A 27,258-nucleotide genomic window follows, 5' to 3' on the forward strand; every position below is an offset into this window, starting at 1 on the left:
CATATTCATACAATTTCAACAATTCGAAATTTACCACAAACTCCACATTTCTAAGCAAATTAATGAAATTTCAAGATCTAACCATCAAAATATTACAAGTTTAATTTAATTTATCAAAAAATTTGGACTGTATAATTTAATTTAAAAACATGTTATATATTCTATAAATTGACTTTCTAATACTGTTCAAGTTTTCTAAATATTTAAAATCGATAAAAAGAAAAATATATAGTATTATACAACGCAAAATTACCTATACAGTACAATATTTTAATTATTAATATTACGTACCAAATAATATGTATATTATATTAAATCGTATGCGTTTTAGCTATTAATAAATAAATATATTATACGTATACCTCTCTTTATTCATTAAATAATAAAATATAACATAATACATTACAGTTTGTATTCAATTTTAATTGTTCATAGCATTTGTAGCATCTGTTTAATTTAAATTTTATAATATCTTAAAAATATATAATATTAACTACAATTAGTCCTAATAATAATAATAAATATAAAGAAGCACAACTTTTTATTAGTATTAACATTTTATACAACAGAATAATAAGTTAATTTTCATTTATGTTATTTTTGGCAAAACTTAACACCAAAATATTTGTGATTATAAAATATATACTTGAATTAAACTGTAAATAGATTCATAAAGTGAGAATTATATTTTAAAAGCATATATATATATATATTGTAATATTATAACCAAAAAATATTTATATTAATCAAAAGTTATTTGATGCTCGTATTGCTTTGATTGTACACTGATCATACGATCATAGATCATGCTTAAAAAAAATTGTTAAGTATTGTAAAAAAGTGATAATAATCCAAAACATTGACCATCTTACAAAAATGTATATTGTTGAAACCTAAATGCGACACATAATGAAACATTTTGAATTGACTGCATTGCGGGTAATCCTAATAACATTATTTTATAGATCCAATTTATTTTGCCGCAATTGAAATTTGTTTTTACTTTACGGCAAAACTGCATTGGCTGTAATTCCGGGAAAGAAAAATTTGTTTAAATCAAGTTTCATTACAAGACACTTCTATTATTATGAACACTAACACACTGTATAACTTCTTGTCCCTCAGAAATATTACCATTCACATATCATAGTGGAATCTCAGTAACATGCTCACACTCTACTCTTTCAAAAATACACGTTGTACCTACCCTTTTGAGAACGGTGAACGTTCTCGAATATGTTTTCTCGTATTTCAATTACCACAAGGATTTTACGCGTTTTTCCCCTTTATTTCTTGTGAGCACAACTGTTATACGCCATCAACTAATTCATTTTTCTATGCATTCAGAAGAGATCTTACACCGAAATCCAATCCTCCAGAGAGGCAACAAGTGCTTGTAAGTAATCCAAAAGCAAAACATTATATATATAAAAAAACTAAGTGGTTTTCAGATTTTTCCGTTTTCAAATGATAGAAATGCTCGACGTCCGTGTCGATATAATATCAGATTCCATTAGAGAACAACCTTTCAATTGCTGGTACTGCTTCTAATCTTATTCCTATAACCGGTCACGTAGCCGACGCATTGCTTTTCGATAAATCCTATATCAATACATACTATACCGTCAAAATAATCCAATTTCAGCAACGATTTCCGGGACACGCAATGGTCTTGAATACGTTAATTATTCATCAGTAAATGCGTTTCACATTAAATAATATTAAAAATAACGAAAGTTTTAACATTATTTAAAAATACTTACTCACTTAAATAGATTGATCAGAAGCTTAAACGTGCACATCGTTTTTAAATTAAATAGGTAGGCAGGTGGGTATCACTCTGCTGTACAATAGACATCGAGTAGTCACTATTATAATTGTATTAAATTTGAATTTTATGATATATCATAGTTGTATACAAAAAGCAATTCTAAGTTAAAACGATATATCAGTCTAAGTCACAAAGTGGTATATTATTTTGATATAACTATTAGTAATTTATTTTACTTTTAGTATTACGGTATAAGTTGATTTCATTTTTACTAAAAGTATTGCGTTTATAATTTTATCAGTATTTAATTTATTATTTTAATAATATATTATATTTATATCATATTTTATCAACTTATTTTATAACTTAAAATATAATAACATATTTTTGTAAATACCTCAACATAGTAAAAGCTCTATCCGTAGTATAAATAGATAATACTCGTATCTTAAAATAAACAAAAAAATGCATTGCCTATAGTAAAATTCAGAATAATATTATGTATAATGTAAATAATAAATTATAAAAAAATTATATTACTAAATTAAACCAAAATAATAACCATTGTTATTTATCGTTTAAATGAATAATTTTGACCAAATTTAAACTTAAAATATTTATTAAGTATAATAATTGTCTTTATATATTTTTTATTTTTTTTTAGTTTCAATATCAACCACTTATTTCTAAATAATGTAATACATTCTGTATTACATTTTCAAAACTTAGAAATAAAAAGAAAAGTTCTTATGAATTTTTAACTATGAAATAGTTTTATTATTTTTTTTTTTTTTTTGATGAAATTTTAACTTAATATGCATATAAAAAAATTGTGCTTGTTTTTTAATATTTTTACACAGATACAAAAATAATTTTTTAGAATTTAGTATTAAATTTTGAAAAATTTAAAAAACTTTGTAAATATTTTTTCATCGACGTCAACTAAAAACAATTTTAAATGGCTCAAACTTATAAATAACTTTAACAGAATTAAAAAATGTTGAAAATTTCATCGTAAATATAAAATGATAATTTTACCATTTAATCATTTCAAGTATTTACGGTTGTTCATTTTTGAATTATATAAAAAAACAAAACAGCTAAATTTTGTAATTAAAGTTCTGTAAAAATTTCTAATTTTTTGAATTTTTATCCTGATCATAAAAAGTACTTTATATTATACTTTTTTATTTTGACCCCTCAAAGAACCTACTAAATTTAAATTTCTAACAGAAACTATCCCCATTTTTATTTTTCTCAAAATGTTTTAATCGTCAGAAAAAAACACATCATTGTAAATACAATACATTCATCGCTCCGTTCGGAATTTAAAATATAAAAATGAGGTTTTTAATGTTTTTATGAATAATTAACTGATAACTATATTTTGAAATAATATAAAAAGTTTTTCTAATTTATTACAAATCACAAACCGCAAATAGATCTTTTTCATGAAAAATTATAATGTGACAATTTATAAAAAAATTTAAAATAGTTTTATACTAAAATAAACAACGAAGAAATTTTAAATATTGATTATTTTTAAGATGATTACAAAAATCTGCAAACCTAATTGTATTTTTATTAAGTTCAAAAGCTTCAGAATGGATCAAGTGAATCTAATTTTTAAGCATAATATTAATATATATATATATATAATAAATTTTAAAATAATGTAAAAGATATTAAATATTAAAATACACAAATTACATAACCAATTTCTTCAGTTTATCATACAATTTGAAGTGTATAACTTTATAATAATATACAAATTTATATTTTTAATAGTTATTATAAAATATTCAATGTTATTTTATAAATTTAGTATTTGATAATTTGTGAAATTTTCAGTGTGCAACGTTAACTTTATTAAATTATATCAAAATGTATGTCTTGCACTGAATATTAAATTAAAATCACAAAGGAAAATTAGTAAGAATAATTAATAAACAATGAACTATAGTAATATATTATTGGAAACGATGAGCTTTTGAAATAAATTATATTTTTAGAGTCAATAAAAATTATACTGTGTTCTTATAAAAATAAAAACATAAAATATGAATCACCCCATGATTGTGCGATAATAAAAATTTAAAAAAGTACTGGCTGTGAATACTTTAATTAAAATGGTGATTCTATTACTATTATCAATTCAATTTGAAATCAATAAATCATTTCATTCAAAAATAATTTAAAGCAAAGCTTAAATTATTATAGAGTTGGGAGTTGTATTTTAAATTTAGCGCGTAACGATGATTTATTGATTTTACAGTGATGCATGTTTTATTTTTTATTTATGCGTCAGTTATCACCTTTTTAAACAGCGAAATTGCTTTGTTTTTCAATTTTGGTAGTGGTTTCTAGTTAAAAATATAATGTAGTTAATACTTTTGAAGGTAAAAAACAAAAACTGTCCATTTTTTAAATACCAGTTATATTATTTTAAAAATTTTAAAAAAAAATTAAAGAAAAATATAAATTGTTAATAAATAAACAAAATTTTAAACATGATTGATTTTGATTTTTAGAGTGACTTAATGACAAATAATTATACATATTTTAAAGTTATCTAAAATTTAATTGTATAAAAATTTCTATATAGTATAATTTTAAAATGATGACTCTTTTACAAGTGATGAAACTAATAATATGTGTAAAATTGTTATTAATAAAAACAACTTATCGTAATAATCTGTTATAATAATTATAATAATTATGCATTCTAGGAAACTTAAGCTAAATTTATATTGTAAATTATCAATAAAAATTAAAAAAAAAAAAAATTAATGGTGGAAATCAACTCTGCTAGTGCTATTATTTGTGATTTATGCAAAATTAATGAAAACATTATTAAATTGAGACAACAAGGATTAAAAGGCTTATAAAAAGCTGCAAAAAAATATTTTAAAGTTAAAAAATATGTGTTAAATACTTTACTTAAAATTATTATAAAATAGTATGAGTTTCATCATTTACAGATAAATAACCTTAAGGTTACTCAATTTAAAATCGAAGATTGTGTTGTAAACTTGTAGCTCCAGTTCCTAAGGTGAAAAGAGGTTCAACAGACCCGGAGAATATAATTGACATAGTTACAGAAAAAAAAATATGATTTAAATTGTCTTGGAACCAAACACGAATTAATTAAGGGATGGTTCAATTCTTTAACTCTTTAACCATACCTACATCTAATTTTGTTAACATATCAGAGGTCAATAAAATAAAAGAGTTAAGTCTAAGAGAAATAGTGGCATTAATAACAGGAGGGCAAGGTTTTTATAATTGTAATTGTAGGGAAAAATGTGAAACTATAAATGCACCTGCTTTAAATCAAATCCAAAATGTAATAGCCGTTACCATAATACTACCCTATGTTTAAACAATTATAATTTTTTTTGATTATTTACAATATAGATTTACCTAAAGTTTCCTATAACGCATAATTATTATAATAATTATAACAGGTTATTATGATAAGTTGTTTTTATTAATAAAAATTATACACGTATTATTAGTTTTATCGTGTGTATGTACAGACTACGGAACAAGTTCCGTACTGCTAAAAACCCGTATCCCTTTCGTGAAAAGTTATCCATGTAGTATAATTATACGCGGTGTGTTAAAAAAGAAGTTCCGTTTCGTGAACTGGATGAAATTTCTATCCAATTCACAAAACGGGTCAGAACACAAAATGGATGTGACTATATATATATATATATATATACGTGCAGTATTTATGAACAATGATTAAAATAGAAATATTATTTATGCAGATTTAAAACTTTTTTTTAAATAATTATATTTTATATAAAGAATGACACTTTAAAATACAATTTTTTGGCAAAATTGAACTCAACTTATCGTTTTACTAATAGTAAAATAAATTAGTTGAATAGCAATATATATATATGTGTATATATATATCATAATATATTCATAATAATGTAAGCTGACAGGTTGCCTTCGTTCAGAATCGGTTTTGCACGCAATGATTTATTATTAAATTCAAATTTAACAGATATATTACAGTGACTTTCTCAATGACGAAGTACGCTCAAAATCAACTGTATACTAAAGTGGTTAGCTACTTTACCACCTTTTCAACTTGGAGTACTAAAAATAAATTATGGAGAAGTATATTTTAAATAATACCTCATATGTATGAATATAACACGAAATCGTGTGCTTAAATTGAGAACCAATAAAATATATCAAACTATAAATTGTGATTAAATTAAACTTAAAAAATGTGTTATCAATGAAAGAAAAAATAATCTTGAAATTAATACCGACACGAAATTGATAAATTGTAAGTATATTTACAAACTACGTTTAGAATTTAATAAGATTTGTTTTGTTTAATGAAAGTATTATAAATGTATTTCCATATAATATTTTGTAATTTGTATTACATAATATTAATATATTAATTTAAAAGTTACAGATTATTTTTAAATTATTAAAATAAATACAAAATATTATTTTTATTATTGGTAGATATATTCCATTTTATAAAAGGTAGTATATACACACAAATTAAGCGTTTATAATAAATACAATCAATTCAATGTCAATTGTTTTCGATGAAAAATGAATATTTAAAAAAATTTTAAATTTTATTTAGTACCTATATAACCAAGTCATTACTATTGACTGAATATAGAAAAACATAATATACTTGTAGTAAAATATTAATATGTGTTAGTAAAATGGTAAGTCTTCAAAATTAAATTAAAAATAATGAACTAACACAGTTAGTGAAAAATAGTAGTACAGTGTATAATCAGTATATTTTGTACTAGGTTATCAACTTTACAATAACAAGGCATAAAAACATACTCTACTTCATTGAAAATATTTGTTTTTAAATTCATAGTATACTTTAATAAAATAAATAATCGTTTCGCAAACTAAACTCTTAAAATAAATTAATGAGATATTAATTAAGTTTAGAAAATAATGCAATAAATATTTATAAATTATAGGAAAATATTTAACGTATGGAAACAATTGTTAAAAGAATTTTTTTAGTAAAACAACTATTATAAGCTCTTTGTTATATTCGTTTATATATAATATATATATATATAATTAATCATAAAGATCGATATATACTATTTTTCTACAACTAATTGATACAAATGCATGTATACAAGCAAATAAACATTTTAACAATCCAACCTCTATTAATATGAAGTCGTATTGCCGTCAAAAACACTCTAATTTTGTAGAAAATTCTTTTTTTTTCCAAGTAATGTGATAAAAAGTAATTCTCATACATAAATGTATTTTGAATCATTCTGATTACATCAAGGTAAACTTATTAATTTTTTACTTTTTCCCTCATCATCTGATCTTTACAAACTTCCAAGATTTTCACAAAAATGTCTCTTATTTCTATAATTGTATTATATTCAACAATAATATTACTGTAAGAAATAACTTAAAAGTGAAATTGTTTAAATAAAATAGATAAAAAGATGGTTTAGACTTTAGAGTGTATTAAATATATAAGTACAAGTGTATTACGGTATTATAGTTCCCAATTGGTTGAGTATAAAATGCAAATAATACAGCAACATTTATGCTATATATAATTTGTTTATTATCTTACTACCTATATGATTTTTAATTTTTTAATTTTTTTTATTGATTCCTTATTTTCATCTTCTTGCACATTTTTTCTCTCATAAATTTAATAGATGGTTTTTATTTTTTGCCAATTATAAATACATTTTTAACAACTTATTTTGCTACACAATCCTAATTTAACTTATTAGTCATTATACTTAAAACGACGTCACGATCTGTGACCTAGATTTTTCAAATTAATTACAGTGTTTTATTATTATGTATAATAATGAAAATATCCATTGTAATATTTGTAATCGAAAACATTAATAGACTCTATATAAGTTAAATCGCAGTGTATATTACTGTACAATCGTATAAATTCTACATATTATTATATCCTGAAAGGAAACGAAAAGACAAAAAGAGGACGGTACCAAATTGTTTTACTATGTGATATATATTTTTTTATTTTATTATAAGAACTTTTTTGAGTAATAAAAATTTTTAGAGCTTGGTTTATAGTTCAGAAATCGTATTTATATGGTACCCATTTTTTAACAATTAAAATAATACCTAAATGACAACAATTATAAGAAAAAAATATTGATACGTAGAGTTGTAACTGATTTTTACTCAAATTGTTTTTCTAACTTAATAATTTATAATGAATATTACTTTTAAGTAAATAATGCAATTACCAAACTATCTTATAACGAAGTAAGTACAATTATATAAATGTTGTCATATCGTACAAATTTCAAACACCGCTCTAAAATATATCAACGAAAGATTGTTCCAATAATTTACTTAAGCTCATTTAATGGTTAATACAACTTTTTTAAAAGGTTTCTAAAATAAAGGAATAACATGAAATTTATTATAATGAAATAAAAACTGCATTCGACAGGTTATAATAACAATGTATTTAAAATTTAAAAATAAATACATTTTAAAATTTAGTTACAATAGTTTGAAAAGGCATAATCTATACAACTTTAGAAACCATATACCTTACGTAAGGCACTTATAATTTAAATAAAATAATAAAACATAATAACAACAAATTAAAATGTTATTATTATTAAAATAGGTGTCAACTTTTGCTCATCATTAAAAAATTAAAATTCAATAATTACATAACAAACGAAAAACTTTTTTGATCAGATTCTTTGAATAGCAGATATATAAGGTGCAATGTAACAAGACTATTTAACAAACTTCCATTACAAATGTTACTATATTTATTAAATAGTTCTGGTACACTCTGTGTTATTAAATATTTATATCTTACCAAATAATTAAATTGTCTAATAGGTAAACGGAAGCCAGTAGATAGAATTAATTTTTGCTAAAGACATCGGATTTATGGTATTATTAATAACTTCTATAATATTATACTATATTAAAACAAGATGATATTAGTGTTATTACTGTTATTATAATATATTAATTTTTAAATCAATACCAACGCACCATAAAATGGAGTGAATACGTAGAATGGTATAAATACCATAAATTAATCAAAATATTTTGAACATTTAATGCATAGCAATTAAAACTATACGTAGTAGAAAAACATTTTATATTTTACTAATAATAGGTATTTATGAAATAACAACAAAATTAACATAGTATATTATATTGTTTAAATATCCAATTTTATTGAACATACAACTTAGAATATCTAAAAGAAAAATTATCAATATAAATTTTTGTAAATTTTAAGTTACGGTATAAAATACTTTTGAATAAATTTACAATATTTAGCTATTAAAATATAAATTGTATACATTTTTAGTTATGCAATTATTTAGGCATTTTTATCATTTTAACAATTTTGTCAAAACAACAAATATTTTTATATCTTCAAACTTATATGAGAATAACTTACGAGGAAACGTGTATTATTTTATCAACACAAAAAAAAATTGTATATATTTTTGATTTTGTTTAATATGCTGTAAGAAAACTTATGAAAAATGAATTAATACATTTTCAAGTTTTTATACTTGCTATCAATAATCAATGTTATCATATATAAATCAAAAATATTTAATATTAAGAACAAACTATTTTGTCCATATCTAAATAATGTGAAAATAATTAATATTTGATGACAAATTCAAGTCTCTATATTAATTAATTAAATTACAATTGAAAATGAATCTATTTTTCCCCTCAATTATTTTGAAAATTGATGATCGTGGTCTTACTTTAAACTCTTTAAAACGAAAATTATATTATTTCTATTAATTCAAAGGTGATGATAAACACAAAAATAAAATTAAAAACATACTCGTATTATTGTAATACCAATACTATCGCTCCACTTAGAATCTAAAAATATTAAGTTGATACAATATATTTAAAATATTTGTATTCAAATTAATTAGATGTATATGTTAATACTTAAAAGCTGTTTTATATTATTATACATTATAATACGCATATTCTAAATAGACAGAATTTTAACACAATAAAAATATTCTACATAAAAAAACTGATTGTTTAGTATCTGATTGTTATAAGATAAATTAAAAATTTGGATTTTATTATTGAACTCGTATTAAATATTTAAAGTGACTTTTTTTTTTACTTTCATTACATCCTAATTAAAATAATGAGCAAACAAAAAAATACTGAAAAATTATTAATATACATAACACCCTTAGATGTTTTATTATTGAATAATATTACGTATTATTTTATTATTATTTGATTAAATAAGTGTTCATTTAATTGTGATTTAGCTAGAAGATTTTAAATTTAATTGTAGCTATTTTCCTTCGTAAAATAAAACGAGATATTTAATTATTTATAAATTATAAAATCGGATAATGTTTGATATGGGATTGAAATATCAAACGTTTTTTTGCTTAGATATAATAATAAAAAGGTAAGTAAGTGGGTACTGCTCTATTGTAAATTAGGCGTCGAGTGGGTCACTATTATGGATGTGTAAATCTGAATTCAATGATATATCATTGTACAAGAAAAATGATTTTGAGTAGAGATATGGTATATCAACCTAAATCACAGTGGAATGTTTATTTGATATAGCTATAAGTCTTTTATTTTACTCTCAGTACTATAGTAAGTTGATTTAATTTTTACTAAATGTACTGCGTTTAATATATTATTAGTATTTAATTATTATATCAATGTATATAACTCAAAATATAATAACATCTTTCTGTAAATATCGTAAAATAGTAAAAGTAGGTTAATAGTGAAGTAAATAAATCAAAAATAGCATTGAGTGATTTGAAAAAAAAGTTATGAAGAATTATTATGTGTTGGGTTTTTTGACCTTAGTATAAATCACAAAAATATTATGAATTTTCAACTTCAAACTCCTTGCAAATTTTCGCGATTTTGACATATTCCGTTAACATTTGAACTTTAAATGCTTATAAATAATAATTTTGACTTACAATTTATGTATTTTTTTTTTTTTTTACTACAATAAGTACAGTTTATAAAACACCTTGTATTAAATTTTAAAGGTTTTTTTGGAGAGCAAATATTTTTTATAGGCATTTCAAAAAAAAACTTAGAATAATCAAAAATTTAAATTGTCTTTATAGCTTAAAAAAAGTCAAAATATTTTCAAAATTTAATCATGAATAGATAACGCCAATATAAATATTTTGTGAAAATTTAAAGTATTTACAATCACTCGTTTTTGAGTTATAACAAAATAAAAAAAATCAATTTTGTCAAAAACTGGTTATGCGTAAATATTCCCGTTTTCCGTTACCTTTTTAGTGTTTTTCCTGACGCTTTTGAAAACTACTAAAATTTTTACTTTTACCGTCTAATGTACCAACTAGATTCATTTTCCTTTTCAAAGAGGGACTGAGTCAAAAATAAAAGCACTATTACTTCTCCAAAACGTGATGGCAGACAGATTAAAAAAAATTTAAAAGAATCACATATCGACATATCATTGTAAAATCAACACATTCATCACTCCGTTCAGAATCTAATACTTATATGAAACCTTAACTATAAAAATTATAGATTTTATAAATACTTTACTAAAAACTATTGTTATAGTTTGTAATTGTCATGATTACGACAAATTATTACAAAATTTAAACCTAAAATGCATATAAAAAATAATTGGGCCTATTTATTTTTAATAATTTCATACAGATATAAGAAAAACATATGTGGGGTCTTATAAAAAATGTTAAAGCATTTTTACCCATTTTGAAAATTATATTTTGTATGTAAAATGATTATATAACTTACTATTTTATGATAATTTCAAGTTTCTACGATTATTCATTTTTGAGATAAACCTAAAAACAAAATCAATTCATCGAATACCGGATTTATATAAAGATTCTAGTTTTTCCTTAAACTTTTGTTTGTTTTTCTAGATTATTTTTAAAATATTTTAAAAATTATTTTTTAATTTGTATTTCTTAAATATAAACTATATTAAATTGTTTATCCAAAACCATCCTCAAATTAAATGTTGACAAAAAAAACCACATATCATTGTAAAATTGAATATATTCATCGCTCCACTCGTAGTTAAAATAAAGATACAAATGATGTAAAAATTTTTAATGTGATACGAAGTATAAAAATTGAGTTAACTATTCTAAATAAAACAAAAAATAGTTTTAAAGAAGTCCATCCAATTCTCATTATATTTGATTCAATATGAAGTAAAAAAGTTACGGGTTTAACGATGATGTGTTATTTCTTTTAAACTTCAAACCCAATAAAGCAGTAAATTTACTTTAAATCATTAAAAATATAGGTAGCGCATTCAGTACATCATATACTTAATGTACTAACTATAATAAACTAACTTTAAGGATACAAAATACTAATAAATTCAGTATTTTTCTATAAATATATATATATGTATATATATGTATATAAATTATACGTAAAATTAAATATATATATTATATTATATCGATTCCATAAAATTAACTTGCATTTATAATTATTTATTTTATTTTATTATTATTGTATATATGAATAAACAGGTTATTATAAGAACCAAGATAACAAAATAATGTGAGTGCATGTTTCATCTTAACTTAATTTAGAACAATTATTTTTTTATCCGTATGTTATTTTATTCAAACATAATTAATCACTTGAATAACAACTGATCTTAGATCACACAAGTCATAGCTTAAGTGTTAAGTAATATCGCAATATACATTTTCTAACTCCATCCAATTTATCGTCTTCGCGACAATTAGGGCTTGAAGTCAGACTGCAATAAAATACGAGGACTTAAAAAACGTGATAGATAATCTAGTGTAACGGTTTTTAATATATTAACTGTAATGAGTTCCGAGTAGGGTAGATAGTTTCAATAATTTGAATTATATCCTTTTGGATACTCCAGTAGTCATAACATACATTTTCCAAATCAGTGCATTTTTGTGCATTTTCGTAGAAATCTTTTTAATATATTAAAAGATAAGTAGATCCTAGGGTTATTTTTAAACAGGTTTGTTAGTTGACTCTAAATATGGGTTAATTTTTATTAAAAGCCATAATTAAATAGCTAGTGTTTGTTTAAATTTTATATTTCTTGTTAAAATTTGTATTTGATTATTTTTTTTTTTATATATATATATATTTTAATAATATTATGAAGTGAAATCTTGTTGATAGCTGTATTCAATTTTTATAATAGAGATATAGAAGTATATAGTAACCAGGGTATTCGGCTAGAACTGATGGTGACACTTTCTTATTATTTTTATCTGCTAACTGGTTAATTGATGTAATTTTTTTTTACGCATTAAATTTAGAATCTCTAATCAGCAAAGTTTATCCGAAGTAATTTTATTTATATTATAAGATTATTTTATTGAGTCTATTTTTTCAATTTTCTTTTAAAATTATATGTATTGTTCATTTTTACATAAATAACATGTTAAATATTATTAAATAAATCGTTTTCATCGAATTTAATTAATACTGAACCAGGCATTTTATCGTTATCATCAGGTTGTATAAGTCAGCGTTGTCTGTGATGAAGGCATATAAGGTGTATTGGTATTTTATTACTTATCAGGCCCATATAGGCCATAATACAAAATCATATCCGTCGACAAGATTGTGTGTCGTTATACTGCTGACGGAAGCTATTTAAATGCGATAAGTAATGAATACGAAAGCTAAAAACTTTTTAATACTTTAATATCGTATATTAATATTTCTAAAAACTCAGGCCTAACCAATAAACTTGCTATTTCTTTTTTGGAAGCAAATTGTTTGTTATTGTCCATATTCATGAAATTATGTATACAATTATTAAAATTAAATACTACGTCACGTCTCACAATATCTATATAAACTATGAAAAATGTTAATAAATACTAATTACTTCTTGGTATTGTTTCGAGTCATTCGAATTTTGCCCTAACTACCAAAAAGTATTATACCTATGAAATATAAATAGAGTTTGAGAACACACAGAAAAGTTGTATTCATACAGTACTTGTAACTACATGATTATGTTCGGACTTTAATACATTTATAATTTTATGATGTATAATGTGTATAATTTATGACGTGACATATTATCATCAATGCAATTATAATTACAACGGAAATCACACAACTGTCACATTTGAATGTATTATATTTTACATACAAAATTCAGTTGTTATGGTAGTTTCACCATTCACGTCCTTGTTTTACTTTTACGGCGTAATCAAATGATCCACTGATAATTTATAAAACCATTAGATAAAAAATTTGATATATTCATAGATTATATACGTAAAAAACGTATATCTTACCGGAACCTAGTTTTCTTCCTTCATTGTGGGCAGAATTTTCTGCTACCATTATACAAAATAATAAAAGTCATGAATTCTATAAGGCTGTAAGGCTGTATAAAAACGGGAAGGAAAACATTTTTTATTTAAATATATATGAATAGGTGTTTTACTTAATATATTATATAATTTAATTAGAATATAATGTTTACGCATTAAAAAAAAAAAAATCCATGACGCAACTCATATGTAAAAAACCCCGGTATGCAATTCGCACTGAAGGATTTTTTTCTAGTGAAACACTACCATTGTCCAATCAACATAACAATAAAAAAAAATTAACAAATAAAATCATTATCATTATTCCTGATTGTAAATATTTATTACTTTTATTGTAGTTCGATTTTAACTTTAAAAATAAATAATTTAATAATAAACTATAATAATTAATATTGGTACATTTTGCGTATAATTGTCGAATCCACCATAAGTAAAAGAAAACTTTTTAAAATTAAAATAAAATCATCGACATAAGTAAATTAGGTGAAAAAATAATCTTACCAATAAAACGTTGATGATCAAACTGTTCATATTTTGTCAAGTCAACGGTGTCATTAAACGACCAAAATGGACTGATTTTTTCCGTCTCTTCTTCTGCATCTGTAATCGTGTTACCGTTATAACTTGTAGTATTTTCTGAAAAAAAAAAGGAATTTGTTTTATTAAAAAATAATTATAAATTTTTTTATGGATTATTTTTTTAACATGAATGACCATTAGAATCAATTATGTAGTATCGAAATCGGATGTAACAGAATTTAATACACTTATAAGGAATATTTTACTAGTTTTTAGAGTTGGTTATTCTTATACTCTATAAAATAATGTCTTTTTTAAGACATTAATTTTTTTCCAAAATTGGATAATAATAATATACACAATATACTCATTTTAATTAAAGTACAAATTAGACTTGGATTTCTTTACCTATTTCATATATTTATTTAAAATTGTAACTAAAAATAGATATTAAATAATTATTTTACAAATTGTTCTTGAAAAATTGTTGTTATTATATATAATTTAATAAAATTAATTTTAAGAATAACTATAAAATTAAATTATTTTTATTATACGTATATACGTTAAATAATTTTTCTAAAAAGCATTATTTTTTTTTTGATCATCCAAAGCATTAGATTTTTCAATTTATGATTTAAACATTTCAATATATATGATTCAACTTCAACAATACAATTTATAACAACGAAAAGACACAATACACAAAGTTATTATTGAATAAAACATATCGACAGATAAAAAAGGCAAAACAAAGTTAAAAAACAAACAAATGAATCATATTCTTACAAAAGCCACATATTCTTATCAGTTAACCACCTCGATAAATTCTATCGTCAATAATTTCATAATGTAGATACATATTTTATTATTTTATTTAAATAAACCATGTTTTAATATATTTAAATTTTACATTTAATCTTAGATCACGGTATCACGGTGCATATAGTTTTATTTTATTCACTTAACAATACATATAGTTTATAATACATATTTTTTCAATGAAATTTTATTTTTCATCCGATACTTACCCTGCCACTCTGAAACATATTTATTATTTTTTTTAGCTATTGTTGTCCTAAAATTTAAATTACAAAATAATAAAACTTGTTTCTCATGTTTTGTTGCTATATGATTAGCTACATAACTGAATATACGAGCAACTATAAAACACTCGAAGATACATTCGATACTTCATACCACTGTGAAAGTTTTTATTCAAAAAACGATCTATATAAGATCTATATATTATATATGTATATATAAGTGTTCCAGGAATTTCTACCTAGAACTTGAACATTATTATACCAATCATATTATATTTTAATAATTGCAACGTACATTTTTACAGCAGTTTTTTTTCAAGCACCAAAAGTGGAATAACATCGACAAAAATGTTTCAAATTTTTTTCTTGTTAAAGCGCAGACTTGCATGTATAGTATTCTATGTTAATATTACAATAAATACCTAAAAACTACAAAGAAATTTGGGCATACAATTTATCGACTTATAATATATCTACTATAGATTATGGATAAGATTACAAATAACGATTCAAAGTCATTCTTTCGTGTTCATAAAATCGGCGCATTTACTGTACAGATAATATAGGTATATTTACACACGTGTTATATTAGCTGTAACAGACAACGGTATTATATTATATATTCATATTTTACAATATTATGATATCACATAGCGCCGTTATCCGATTTCTTTATCCTTCGTCGCCATTCTACCCAGTATATGTCATAACATCAACTATATATGCACCCATTAAATTCCCGAACGACCAACACAGTGGCGGTGGTGAAAAATTGAACTTTTATTGGACGCTCGTTGAAAAAGTACCTATACGGAATTCGTCTTATTAACTGGCGCGCAGAGAGCTATCGGGCGAAATACGAGCTATATAATAGAGAGGACGGTGGTGACGAATAGCGTTGACATATTTTCCTACCAAAGTCACATTTCTCTTTTTTTCGGATTTAAGAAAAAAGTTTCAAAGATACAACGACACTTTATATTGTGATTCCGTGCTGTTTCTTTTTTTACGTCTCGTCCCTCATGACGGTCTTTTGACAAAACACATGCGCGCACATTCTCTCGGCCGATCCCTCAGATACCCCCGGACACGACCTCTCGCATCCCTTGTTATCTTTATATGTATGTTTATTTATGATCTTTTTATTCCTTTTCGGGGCTGTTTTAGATTGTGCCTGCATTAGCCTATCAAGAAGTTCTCAATGCAGAGCGCTTTACTAAAATAGATTTTCTTCCCCCCTCTCACTCAACCACCAAACAAATCGGAATGTTTGATACAATAAAATAGTAAATGTCTTTTGTTTACATAAAGACACAATTCAATACACATTAAAAAAAAAACACACTAACAAGAACTCACCCCATTATTGATGTATACATAATAATCATAAATAAATGCAGATAGTATTAAGATGTATTAACAATATCTATCAATACTTGCCATAAATATCATGATAAAATTGAATAATATCTTATTACTTATTAGTAATATATATTATACTTAAAATTCTAATATAATAATAATATACTTTATACTAAGTAATATAAATAATGTATATTTTATTCAATTATTGTCTAGTTATAATCAATAGATTAACTTTTTTTTTTTTACATATTTACATATGTCAAGCATTGGCGCATATTTATAATTAACCAATAAAGTGTATTAAGATTTTTATAAGTAAGTAAATATAATTACCCAAGATAACTTCAAAGTATTGTTAATACATAAATATTGATGGAGTATTCGAAAATAGTGCTATTATTTACTCTTATTCTGATCAAATTTCGCATACATATTGTTTAGCTTAAACGCTTTAAATAATAATAATATAATATGTATAATAAAGATTAACTTAATTCCTCTAAAAGTAGAAGTAAAAAGATTAAGTATAAATTTAAGTATAAGTTTAATTTATTATTTGCATGTATGCATATAAAAAATAAATGAAAATATAATTTAATTTAAATACTTACCAAGAAAAACCTGTTATAAAAGTCAGTCTGGTAAAAAACTATTGTTATTATCAGTAGTACATTTTAAATTTGTTATTATTAGGGATGCGAAGAAATTGCATTATAATATGAAGAATTATTTTCATGTTATTTGGAGTGACGTTTAAAGGACCACCTTTGAAGTATTTTATAAGGAAATTATTTTAATACTTACAAAACACTGATTGATAATAACTAAAAATACGTAAGATACTTAAAATAGGGGAAAACTCGATTTCTGTATTTACACATTTTCTAACCTGTACATGACATGCGAATCCAGTTGGATAAGATGCTAACGATTTCCACTATCTCTCATTCACCCACTCTCACTCTTGTATTTTATCAATCTATCTACACTCACTTCCGTTCACTATAAACTCTGTTCTACGTTCGTTGTCCATGTGTCATTAACATTTTATAAAAGCTTGGAGTTAGTTCAAAAGTTTTTAGTACACTCTGTGCCTAGTTGGTAGTTATTTTGACATACTGCAGAATCACAGTACAAAGAAAAAAGTGATAATACCTACCAAATATCGATACCACCTACATTTTTATAACATGTTAATGATACGGATACCAGACATAATCTATTATAATATAATTCATTTATAATATTTTACTAAACATATTAAAGCATTCATGTAAGTAATGAAATAAATTTTAAAACTATAATAAGTAATATAAGGCTTGGTATTTGTATCATTTTATAAAACAACTTTTTTTATACCCGAATAATTATTTTTAAAATAATATTCTTATCATTAAAATAAATACAATATATATTTCATCAATTTTTTTGTATATCATCGTGAAAAGTTTTTCTTTTGATAAAAAAAATATAGATAAAACCGACAGTCTACCTCTTAATAGTATCACCAATTACCAATGTTCAATATATTTTAATTTATTAAGTATCTATATAGAATATGAAAGTTTCAAAAAAATAAATTTTCACATTACTCAAAAAGTCAAAACTTAGACATTTTCAGATTTCTACATTTTAACAAAAATTAAAAGCTTATTGAGATCTAATTTCATCTCATTACATATATTGGTACATATTATAAGCGATTTAAAGTGGAGTGATATACAATAAATTCAATCAATTATCACATATTTAAAATAGGGTTAAATTCACACTTGGTATCATATCTTCGTTTTTAAAATACTTCTTGGTAATTTTTCTTTACACTTTGAACTAACCTAACTAATTGAGAAAATATTAAATAATTAACTTAATAAAGAAGGAATTTTGAAACGTAATTTCCGCTATCTATATTTGAGTTAACAAAAAATTGTACGTATCATGAGTTCTTCGAATTTTTAATTAAAAAATAAACGATAGATTAAATCAACAAAAAACAAATTTATATTATTCTAAAAGAAATAAAGTGATTATTAATTTCAATCAGTTTTTAATAAATATTTTTTAAATATTATGATACATTTTATATATTGGACTATCATTTTATTTCAATGTTTCTTATACGTAAACAATAACTTTGTTACATAATAATTTATAATTTTCTTCACATAAATTTATTTTATATAGTAAGTTTATCTCTTTTCAAAAAAAAAAAAAAACAGTAAGCTGTTAATACCTTTTGGCAATCCCAATAAAATATTGTATTCCTTAACAAATAATTTGTATTAAAAATGTTTCATCTTTTATATAAATAAAACCAAATTTTTAAGATCATAAAATACTTTACCTATAATATTGTTTTTTAGCGTAAATTTAAATTTAATAGCAGTAATCACATGTGAATTAATTTGTATTAAATATTAGCCATAATTATGTATGAAAAATCAATTTGAAAAAAATGTTTGTCTTATTAATTTTATATTAGTTTTATAGAAAATACATAAAAATAATTTTCTTGTTTTAAACATTAGTTTTCTAATTAAAAATACTAGGTATAGATATTATTGTTAAAATTGATTTTTTTTCAATTTCATGACTTAAATAACTAAATGATTTCAGCTACATAATTACATAGGTACCTACTAGGTATGCTTAATAATAATTTTACAAATAAGAGTACTTTGAATGGTTAAAACTTTTAATTGTACATTAATTAATGTATTTTTTTTTTTTACACAACTTGTAATAATTACAACTTTCCATTATAGTTTTGTAAATATTTGGAGAATGTAAATTAAATTTAAATTTCAAATAACTATTAGAACATTTTTAAGTAAATATGAATAAATATATAAAATTGATTTTTATCTTATTTGTGTTTTTTTATGCTAAATAAAATCAATTTTTCTTTTTATAACGACAATTTTAGATTCGGTATTTTTAGATTCTGAACGAAAAAATGAATGTATTGATTTTCGTGTGTGTGTGATTTTTTCATGTGTCAGTCTTTTCTTTTTGAGGCAATAAAAATACCAGAATTTTAAACTTTGTGGTTGATATTTGGTAGTAAATAGGATCTAGCTGCTATTTTGTGGAACTAATAATAAAATTATCTAGTACTTATTTTAAATAATTAAGAAAAAAAAACTGCAATTATTACCCTAAATAAGTTTTTCACAAAATTGAATTCTTTATTTTGTTATAATTAAAAACAACTAACCATAACAACTTGAAACTTTCACAGTGTTTAAATTATAATTTTCAAAATATTTTGACTCCTTTTGAGCTGTATATATATATATATGTATAATGTATATATATTTATGTTACGGTCCAAGTGGATAAATGGTCATTGTATGTACAATGCCCGGTTATTGTATACAATGTCTAAGATGTTTGGGCAAAGTAAATAATACGTATGTAAGTCCCATATGGCCATATAGACTATAGTCATTGTACACGATAGCCAATACTAAAAGTATCAAGTGAACAAAATATATATATTATTGACGTATATCACTTTATTTTATTTGATTAGTAGAAGAAGAATATTTTATTTATATTAATTTTTATTGAATATTGAAACTACTTATTTTTACAAGTATTACAATTGTGATATTTAGAGTTGCATAAAATTCTTATTGTTTTACATTTCTGGTTACAAGTTCAGCGGTCATACTCAGTAGCGGCGCCAGGATTTTTTCTGGGTAGGGCCAATGGGAGGCGAACAATTATAAGGTAGTGCCTCAAAAAATTAAAAATGAGTTTTTCACATTGCTCAGACCAGTATTAGCATTGTTTACTACGAGATTGTATACAGTGACTACAGTCTATATTGGAATTACATACCTATGAATTATTTACTTTTTCCAAACATCTTAGACATTGTATACAATGTCTGAGCATTGTAGTACATTACTGATTTATCCACTTGAACTGTTTAAATTTCAATAAAAAAAACTATTCATTATATCAGAATTTCTGACGTTTAAAACAAAATGTCACATAATTTATTCTTAAATCTGTATAAAAAAACTTAAAAATATATTTACACGTTTATTTTTGATGGAAATTTGAAGTTCAGACTTGGAAAAAATCACATATTTAAACAAAGAATAATGATGTTTATTTTTTTGTTATTTAAAAACATTATCTGTAAACTTAATACGTTTACATATATTATACATTTTACTATATGCAACGAAATGTTTAAAACATGTAGATTCATTTTAATATATTTGTTATACCTAGTTATACCATGATCCTATTCATTTAGTTATAAGGTGAGGGATATTATTGAATCAAAAGTTTTTATTACTAATGTAATTCATTAATTTGATATAAATTATATTTATTATTATTATACAATAAATTCAATGTTTTCAGAAAAATTAAATCTACATACCGTAACACTATAATATAAATTACTTTAATATCAATATCAAAAAATATAATATCATTAAATGTACTTAGTGATTAGGCTGACAGACTGTCTCCGCTCAAAATCGTTTTTCATAAACAATGATATATCATTGAATTCAAATTTGACACATTCATTACAGTAAACCACTCCACGCCTACTGTACAGCAGATCGGTTATGTACCCACTTTCCAGTTTCCACCTTTGTAATCGATGAACTTAATTATTTTCATTGTACGTTGCATTAAAATAAAATTATTAAATAACGTTTGAAATAAATTTGTATACACGGCCAATGAGTTTATATTTTATTTACAATCTCGTAAGCAAATAGAAAATATAATTACTTACTATTTTTTATTAATAATATTCTTGTTGAACTATCAACAAATTTAAACTGTAATATAATCGTTTCATTTATTTCTTCATATATAATTTCTTCAAAAACTATTTGGAACTATATAGATTATTTAAAAAAATTAACCTCTTGTATAATCGATTTTGAACACTTGAAATATGTTATACTCGGGCTAAAACATGTTTCGTAAGTATTCATATTATTTATTACAATTAACGGACGCAGTTTCGAACTTGTTCAATGTGTATCTGATCATATTGTATAAAATGATGCCAAGTAATTACTAAATTCTCAGTTATCAAACGAATCAAACAGAAAAAAGAAATGCGGATACAGTTGGTAGAAGTAAATATATTAGAGATATATTACGTGATTTTAAAGCCTATCCCTAAATACAGAAGGAAGGAGTTAAATAAAAACTTAGATTTTTAATAAAAGACGGAGAGGGGTTGTCAAGGGAATTTGAATTTCCTTAGATAACGTATAACGTTTTTTGGAGATTGTCAGTTTAGTAACTTTGTTTAGATTGAGATAAAGATGAACGTGCTGAGTCCAAGTAAAGAGGGTACAAAGTGCTGCATATATTAATAAAAAATCAACGTGTGAATCTATTTTACTAAATATTTTAATGTCATCCGTAAATAAAATGTAAAAGAAAATTTTGAATAAATATTCATATACGGTATAATAAATTATATTATTATACATAATGAATATTATGCTCTATTAATACAACAGAGTTATGAAAAACATTATCATTCTAAGGAGTGATAACAAAATATATTTACAAATAAACAAAATTTCTAAATCAAATAAAATAACTACGCCATAGACGTAATTAGTCCTTTAAGTTAAGGAGATAATAATCCATAATAATTCTTTGTTTTACTTGAATTTCATAAAAATTCAAAATGTATATTATACCAAATATAATAATTAATAATATTATGCAACATCAAAAACCGTAGGTATTTGCAGTACATGGTAGGTATACTTCTTTAATTTGACATTTTTAAACATAAATCGTAACTTTTAATTTTCATAAAGAAAAGTATAGAGCTTTAAGAAATTCTAGGAGGGACTGAAATCATAAACGATCATACATCACAATGACATTTTACAATTTTTCTCTATATAAACATTATAAACGATATTAAATAGCAAAAGGGCATATTTTAATATAGGTTTTTTGTTTATATCATTTACACATATAGATATTTTCATTTACTAATTAAGGTCTTATAGGAAATAAATAATTCAAATATTATATTGTAAATATTTTTGCAACACAACCCAAAAATGTCCATTTAAACTTTAAAGTATGTATTTTTTTTTATATAAAAAGGGTAATTTAAACACTTAGTGAAAATGTCAAGTTTCCATAATTATTCGATTTTTATAGTTATAACAAAATAAAGATATCAATTTTGACGAAAACCGATTTAGCGTAAAAATGTCTGTTTTTCTTAAGTTTGTTTTGTTTTTTCTGATTATTAATATAAGTACCAGAGAATTTGGCTCATCAAAATGGCAACATAATCCAATCTGCTACCAAAAATTACCACTAAAGTTTGAAATTGAAGCATTTTTACTATGCTAAAAGTCTTTAGTAAAAGATGATAACAGATACACCATTGTAAAATCAATAGATTCATCTTCCGCCTAAAATATAAAATTAATTAGATATTTCATGAATTTCTGAATTTATATTACTTGAAATCTATTGTATTATTTCCTTGAAAGAACACCAACTGGATAAATTTTGATAAGAAAATTCATTCGATTGACATACGACTATACGAGTACTTATTACTTAATATATCATATTGAATTATATTACTTAATTTGGAATGGTTAGAATTTCCAGGACGATATTTTCTATATCACAAGACATATTTACCATTATTGAATTATTATAATTAATGTCAATTTATTACAGAACACCCTGAAAGTTTATATTATATTAAATGTTTTCTATTAATTACAAAATGAAATAAAATAAATAATTTTTAATTTTATCCTTGCGAATTATTAATAAAATAACCTTGCTGAAAAACCAAGTTATTATATATACATTAAGAAATCTTAGAATTATTATCCAATATTCCAATGCCTATTAGCTTATTAGTTATAAGTTAAGGAGTTTTTTAAAAAATACATTTTTTTTGACTAGTTTATGTCAAACTCTAATTATTAAAGTATTCAATTAAGGTAATAACCTTGACATTATTATACTATTACGTACCCACCGAGATCTTAGTGGTAGTAGATTCAAGAATAGATCAGACAAGCACTTTCCCTATTTTAGTCTACTACCAATAGTTTAACAAGGCAAATATATGTTCTCAAAAAAGAAAAAGCAGGTAAAAGTTACTGATAAGTTCCTATATGAAAAAACCATCCATTGGTATGTATACTTAATTACCCTACACGAATAATAAAAACTTAAAATATGTTGTTTCTAACATCCAATAAATATATCTCCCTTTAGGAAAATGACAACATTTCAATACCATCTATAGTAGTTGAAATTTCTTGAATACGAGTACAGTGCGGTTAAATAATTTTTATTTTTAATTATATTTATTGCATAAAAAACTTTTTTAACCCAATTTCTAATAATCAATGAGTACTGATTTCAACAAAATTAATTTAGCTTCAATACAATTTTGTATCATTGCTAATAAATATACGCCCAGACGATAGTAGATACCTATCCGTTAAGATTATATTATAATGTTATTTTTTATTATATTATAATTATTATATTTATACAGTAAAAAAGTAATAATGCATTGAATTATATCTCCATGTATTATAAATGTATATATGTATTTGTGTATTTTTGTTCGTGTAGTTCGAGTATTTGTTTCTGTATAGACACTTGCATAATATTATACATATATAACTGTTTACTACTGTATTCCGTGTAGGAATTTATCAAAACTTGATAATAAACTAAATAATTGTTAAATAGTTATGAGTGTTATAACTTATAACATACAGCTTCCGAGTATATTGGACTTTGATAGTGATTACACCTTTTTTGAGAACAAAGATGGAAGAAAATCGATTTACTGATCGCATTTTATTAAAATGTCATTGTAAAATTAACGTAAATTCAGAACGGCTACCTAATAGATTAATTAATTCCTAAATAATATTGTAATATATTACATGGAATTAAAATAGTTGGTAATATTATTATAATACCCTTCACACACACGTCACACACACAAAAAGGAATAGGCTATTAATCATTTTTTTATACAACTTCATCGACCGACTGATATCAAAATATTGTTAAGTGTGGAAGTGTAATATTATCTCTATAATCGTAGTCATATCATAATATCATTGTAATATCACCGTAATACAACCCTTGTTCAAAATTAATTTTCATATTCGATGATTAAAACATGTTACTATAGGCTATAGTCTATTCCGATTATTCGTTATAACGATATCTATTCTACACTTGTGTTGGCAATGGACCGGAATTTTACCTGCATACTAAGTAGCTCGTTTAATCAATATTTACATGGTAATTGGTAATAGTTCCTGTGTTTTATGGTATACAATATGTCAATATGTTTTTAATGTATATTATATTACTAATTAAAATGATTAGTGAGTGTATTATGATAATTTCTTGGTTAAACGTATCGTTTTAGTTGAGAGATTCTATCAACAGATACCCTCTGTAATAATGCCATTCCGTTTTTATTATTATATATTTATGGTTAATAATATTATTTACTTTCCGTATTTCTAAATATAGACTATAAGATTTCATAATAATAGTATAGGTAGTTATTGTTTAAAACTTAAATAAATTATTATTTTATACTTTTATAGTTCTAATGGACATTTATCGATCATTGTTAGTCATATAACTATCTTTTTCCGCCAGTTAAATATACTTGTAAAATGCAATTAAAATATATAATATTATTGTATACTCAAACTAATTATTGCAACACTTGGTAACCAGTAACCACTAACCAGTTATAGTTTCATACTATAGACCATTGGTTGTGCAAGGAACGGCATATTATGTGTATTTGTGTATTAAATGTCCAATAGAGTAGCCGCAGTTTAACTACTATGGTCCAAGGTGAGCAAAACATCATGAAAATGCACTTTCAACCTTTAATTTCATTTTCATGTAGACAATCGTTACTAATAATTATATTAACTAAATGAAAATGCTATACATAATATATAGTGAAAGCAATAGTATCTAACGTCTTATCTATGTTTCTATTGTAAAATATATTATTGCCCGATGTTTATTTTGATTAAAATAAAAATATATGTTTATTTTTTATTGTTTTCTTGATTTATTATAATTAAAATATTCAATAAAAAAAGGTTGAATAGGGTTTTTAATAAAACACTTCTCAAATGTTTAATTTTGTTTCAAGAGCGACAGAAGTCTGTGATCGTAGTTGGACGATATTATTCTATGAAAGAAATGTTCAACACTTATTCAGCTGCTCAACGACAAGAAATCCGTCCGTGTCGTTTGAAAAACTATATATTTTATCATCTCAAAGCGAGACTTTAAATGTACTTCAATGACAAATATTAAAGTAAGAAACTAATATAATCATGACGGTCACTATTTTATTTTTTAGGTTCTATAAGAATTAACGATATATCACGGTTACTACAAAAAGATAAATATTAAATTTATAATAAAATAACAAGTATCTAATTTTATTAAACTATTGAGTGACTGGTTTTTATAGAATAAAACACTTTATCTTTACGGTAAATTAGTATCTGAACAATTTTTTTTTTCTATACTTTTCTAAATCTACGTGAAAAATTATAGAGAATGGTATTTTTTTTTTTTTTTTTATTTTGGATTTTTATGGATATACTGGCTTTCGAAATGTCGCGGGCGGCTGTAGTATGGAATAAGTAGGCGTGTCTATTCCGTGACGTCACTCCGCATGACGACTGCCGCGGCACCGCGGCGAGGCGTTGTTTACTCGACAATCCGGCAAAGCAATTTGCTTGTTTAAGCAACCTAAGCCCAGTTAGGTGCTAGGATGTCACTTTTATACGATTATTATATTATTCTACTGCATATAAATTCAGTGGCGAATCCAGGAATATTTTTTGATGGGGCTGATTAGTTACATAATATAACATAACAAAAAAAACCCTTAATAATAACAAAATTAGTGTTTATGGACTGCATTATTATATAAGATGTAGATGTGTTTAACTATTTATTCATAACTTAAAGTAGGTATTTTAAATATACACCTATATATTATAATAATATAATATTAGGTATAAAACAAATAATATTAAATTTATTAGGAGTAGTGTCGCAATGACCATGGCAAATAGAAATACAA

The 27,258-nt window shown here is 23.4% G+C and overlaps 1 protein-coding gene across 1 annotated transcript in view; it reads right to left on the reverse strand.

The window, feature by feature from the left end:
* LOC132918000 (hemicentin-1-like) overlaps nucleotides 1-27,258 on the reverse strand; it is a 229,942-nt gene that overhangs the window by 76,306 nt on the left and 126,378 nt on the right. The window contains exon 3 of the mRNA XM_060979039.1: nucleotides 14,680-14,814. Within this exon, the coding sequence (XP_060835022.1) occupies nucleotides 14,680-14,814 (135 nt within the window). The remainder of the gene's footprint in view (nucleotides 1-14,679; nucleotides 14,815-27,258) is intronic.

Source organism: Rhopalosiphum padi, chromosome 1 (assembly GCF_020882245.1).
Source record: "Rhopalosiphum padi isolate XX-2018 chromosome 1, ASM2088224v1, whole genome shotgun sequence".
NCBI classification, from domain to species: domain Eukaryota; kingdom Metazoa; phylum Arthropoda; class Insecta; order Hemiptera; family Aphididae; genus Rhopalosiphum; species Rhopalosiphum padi.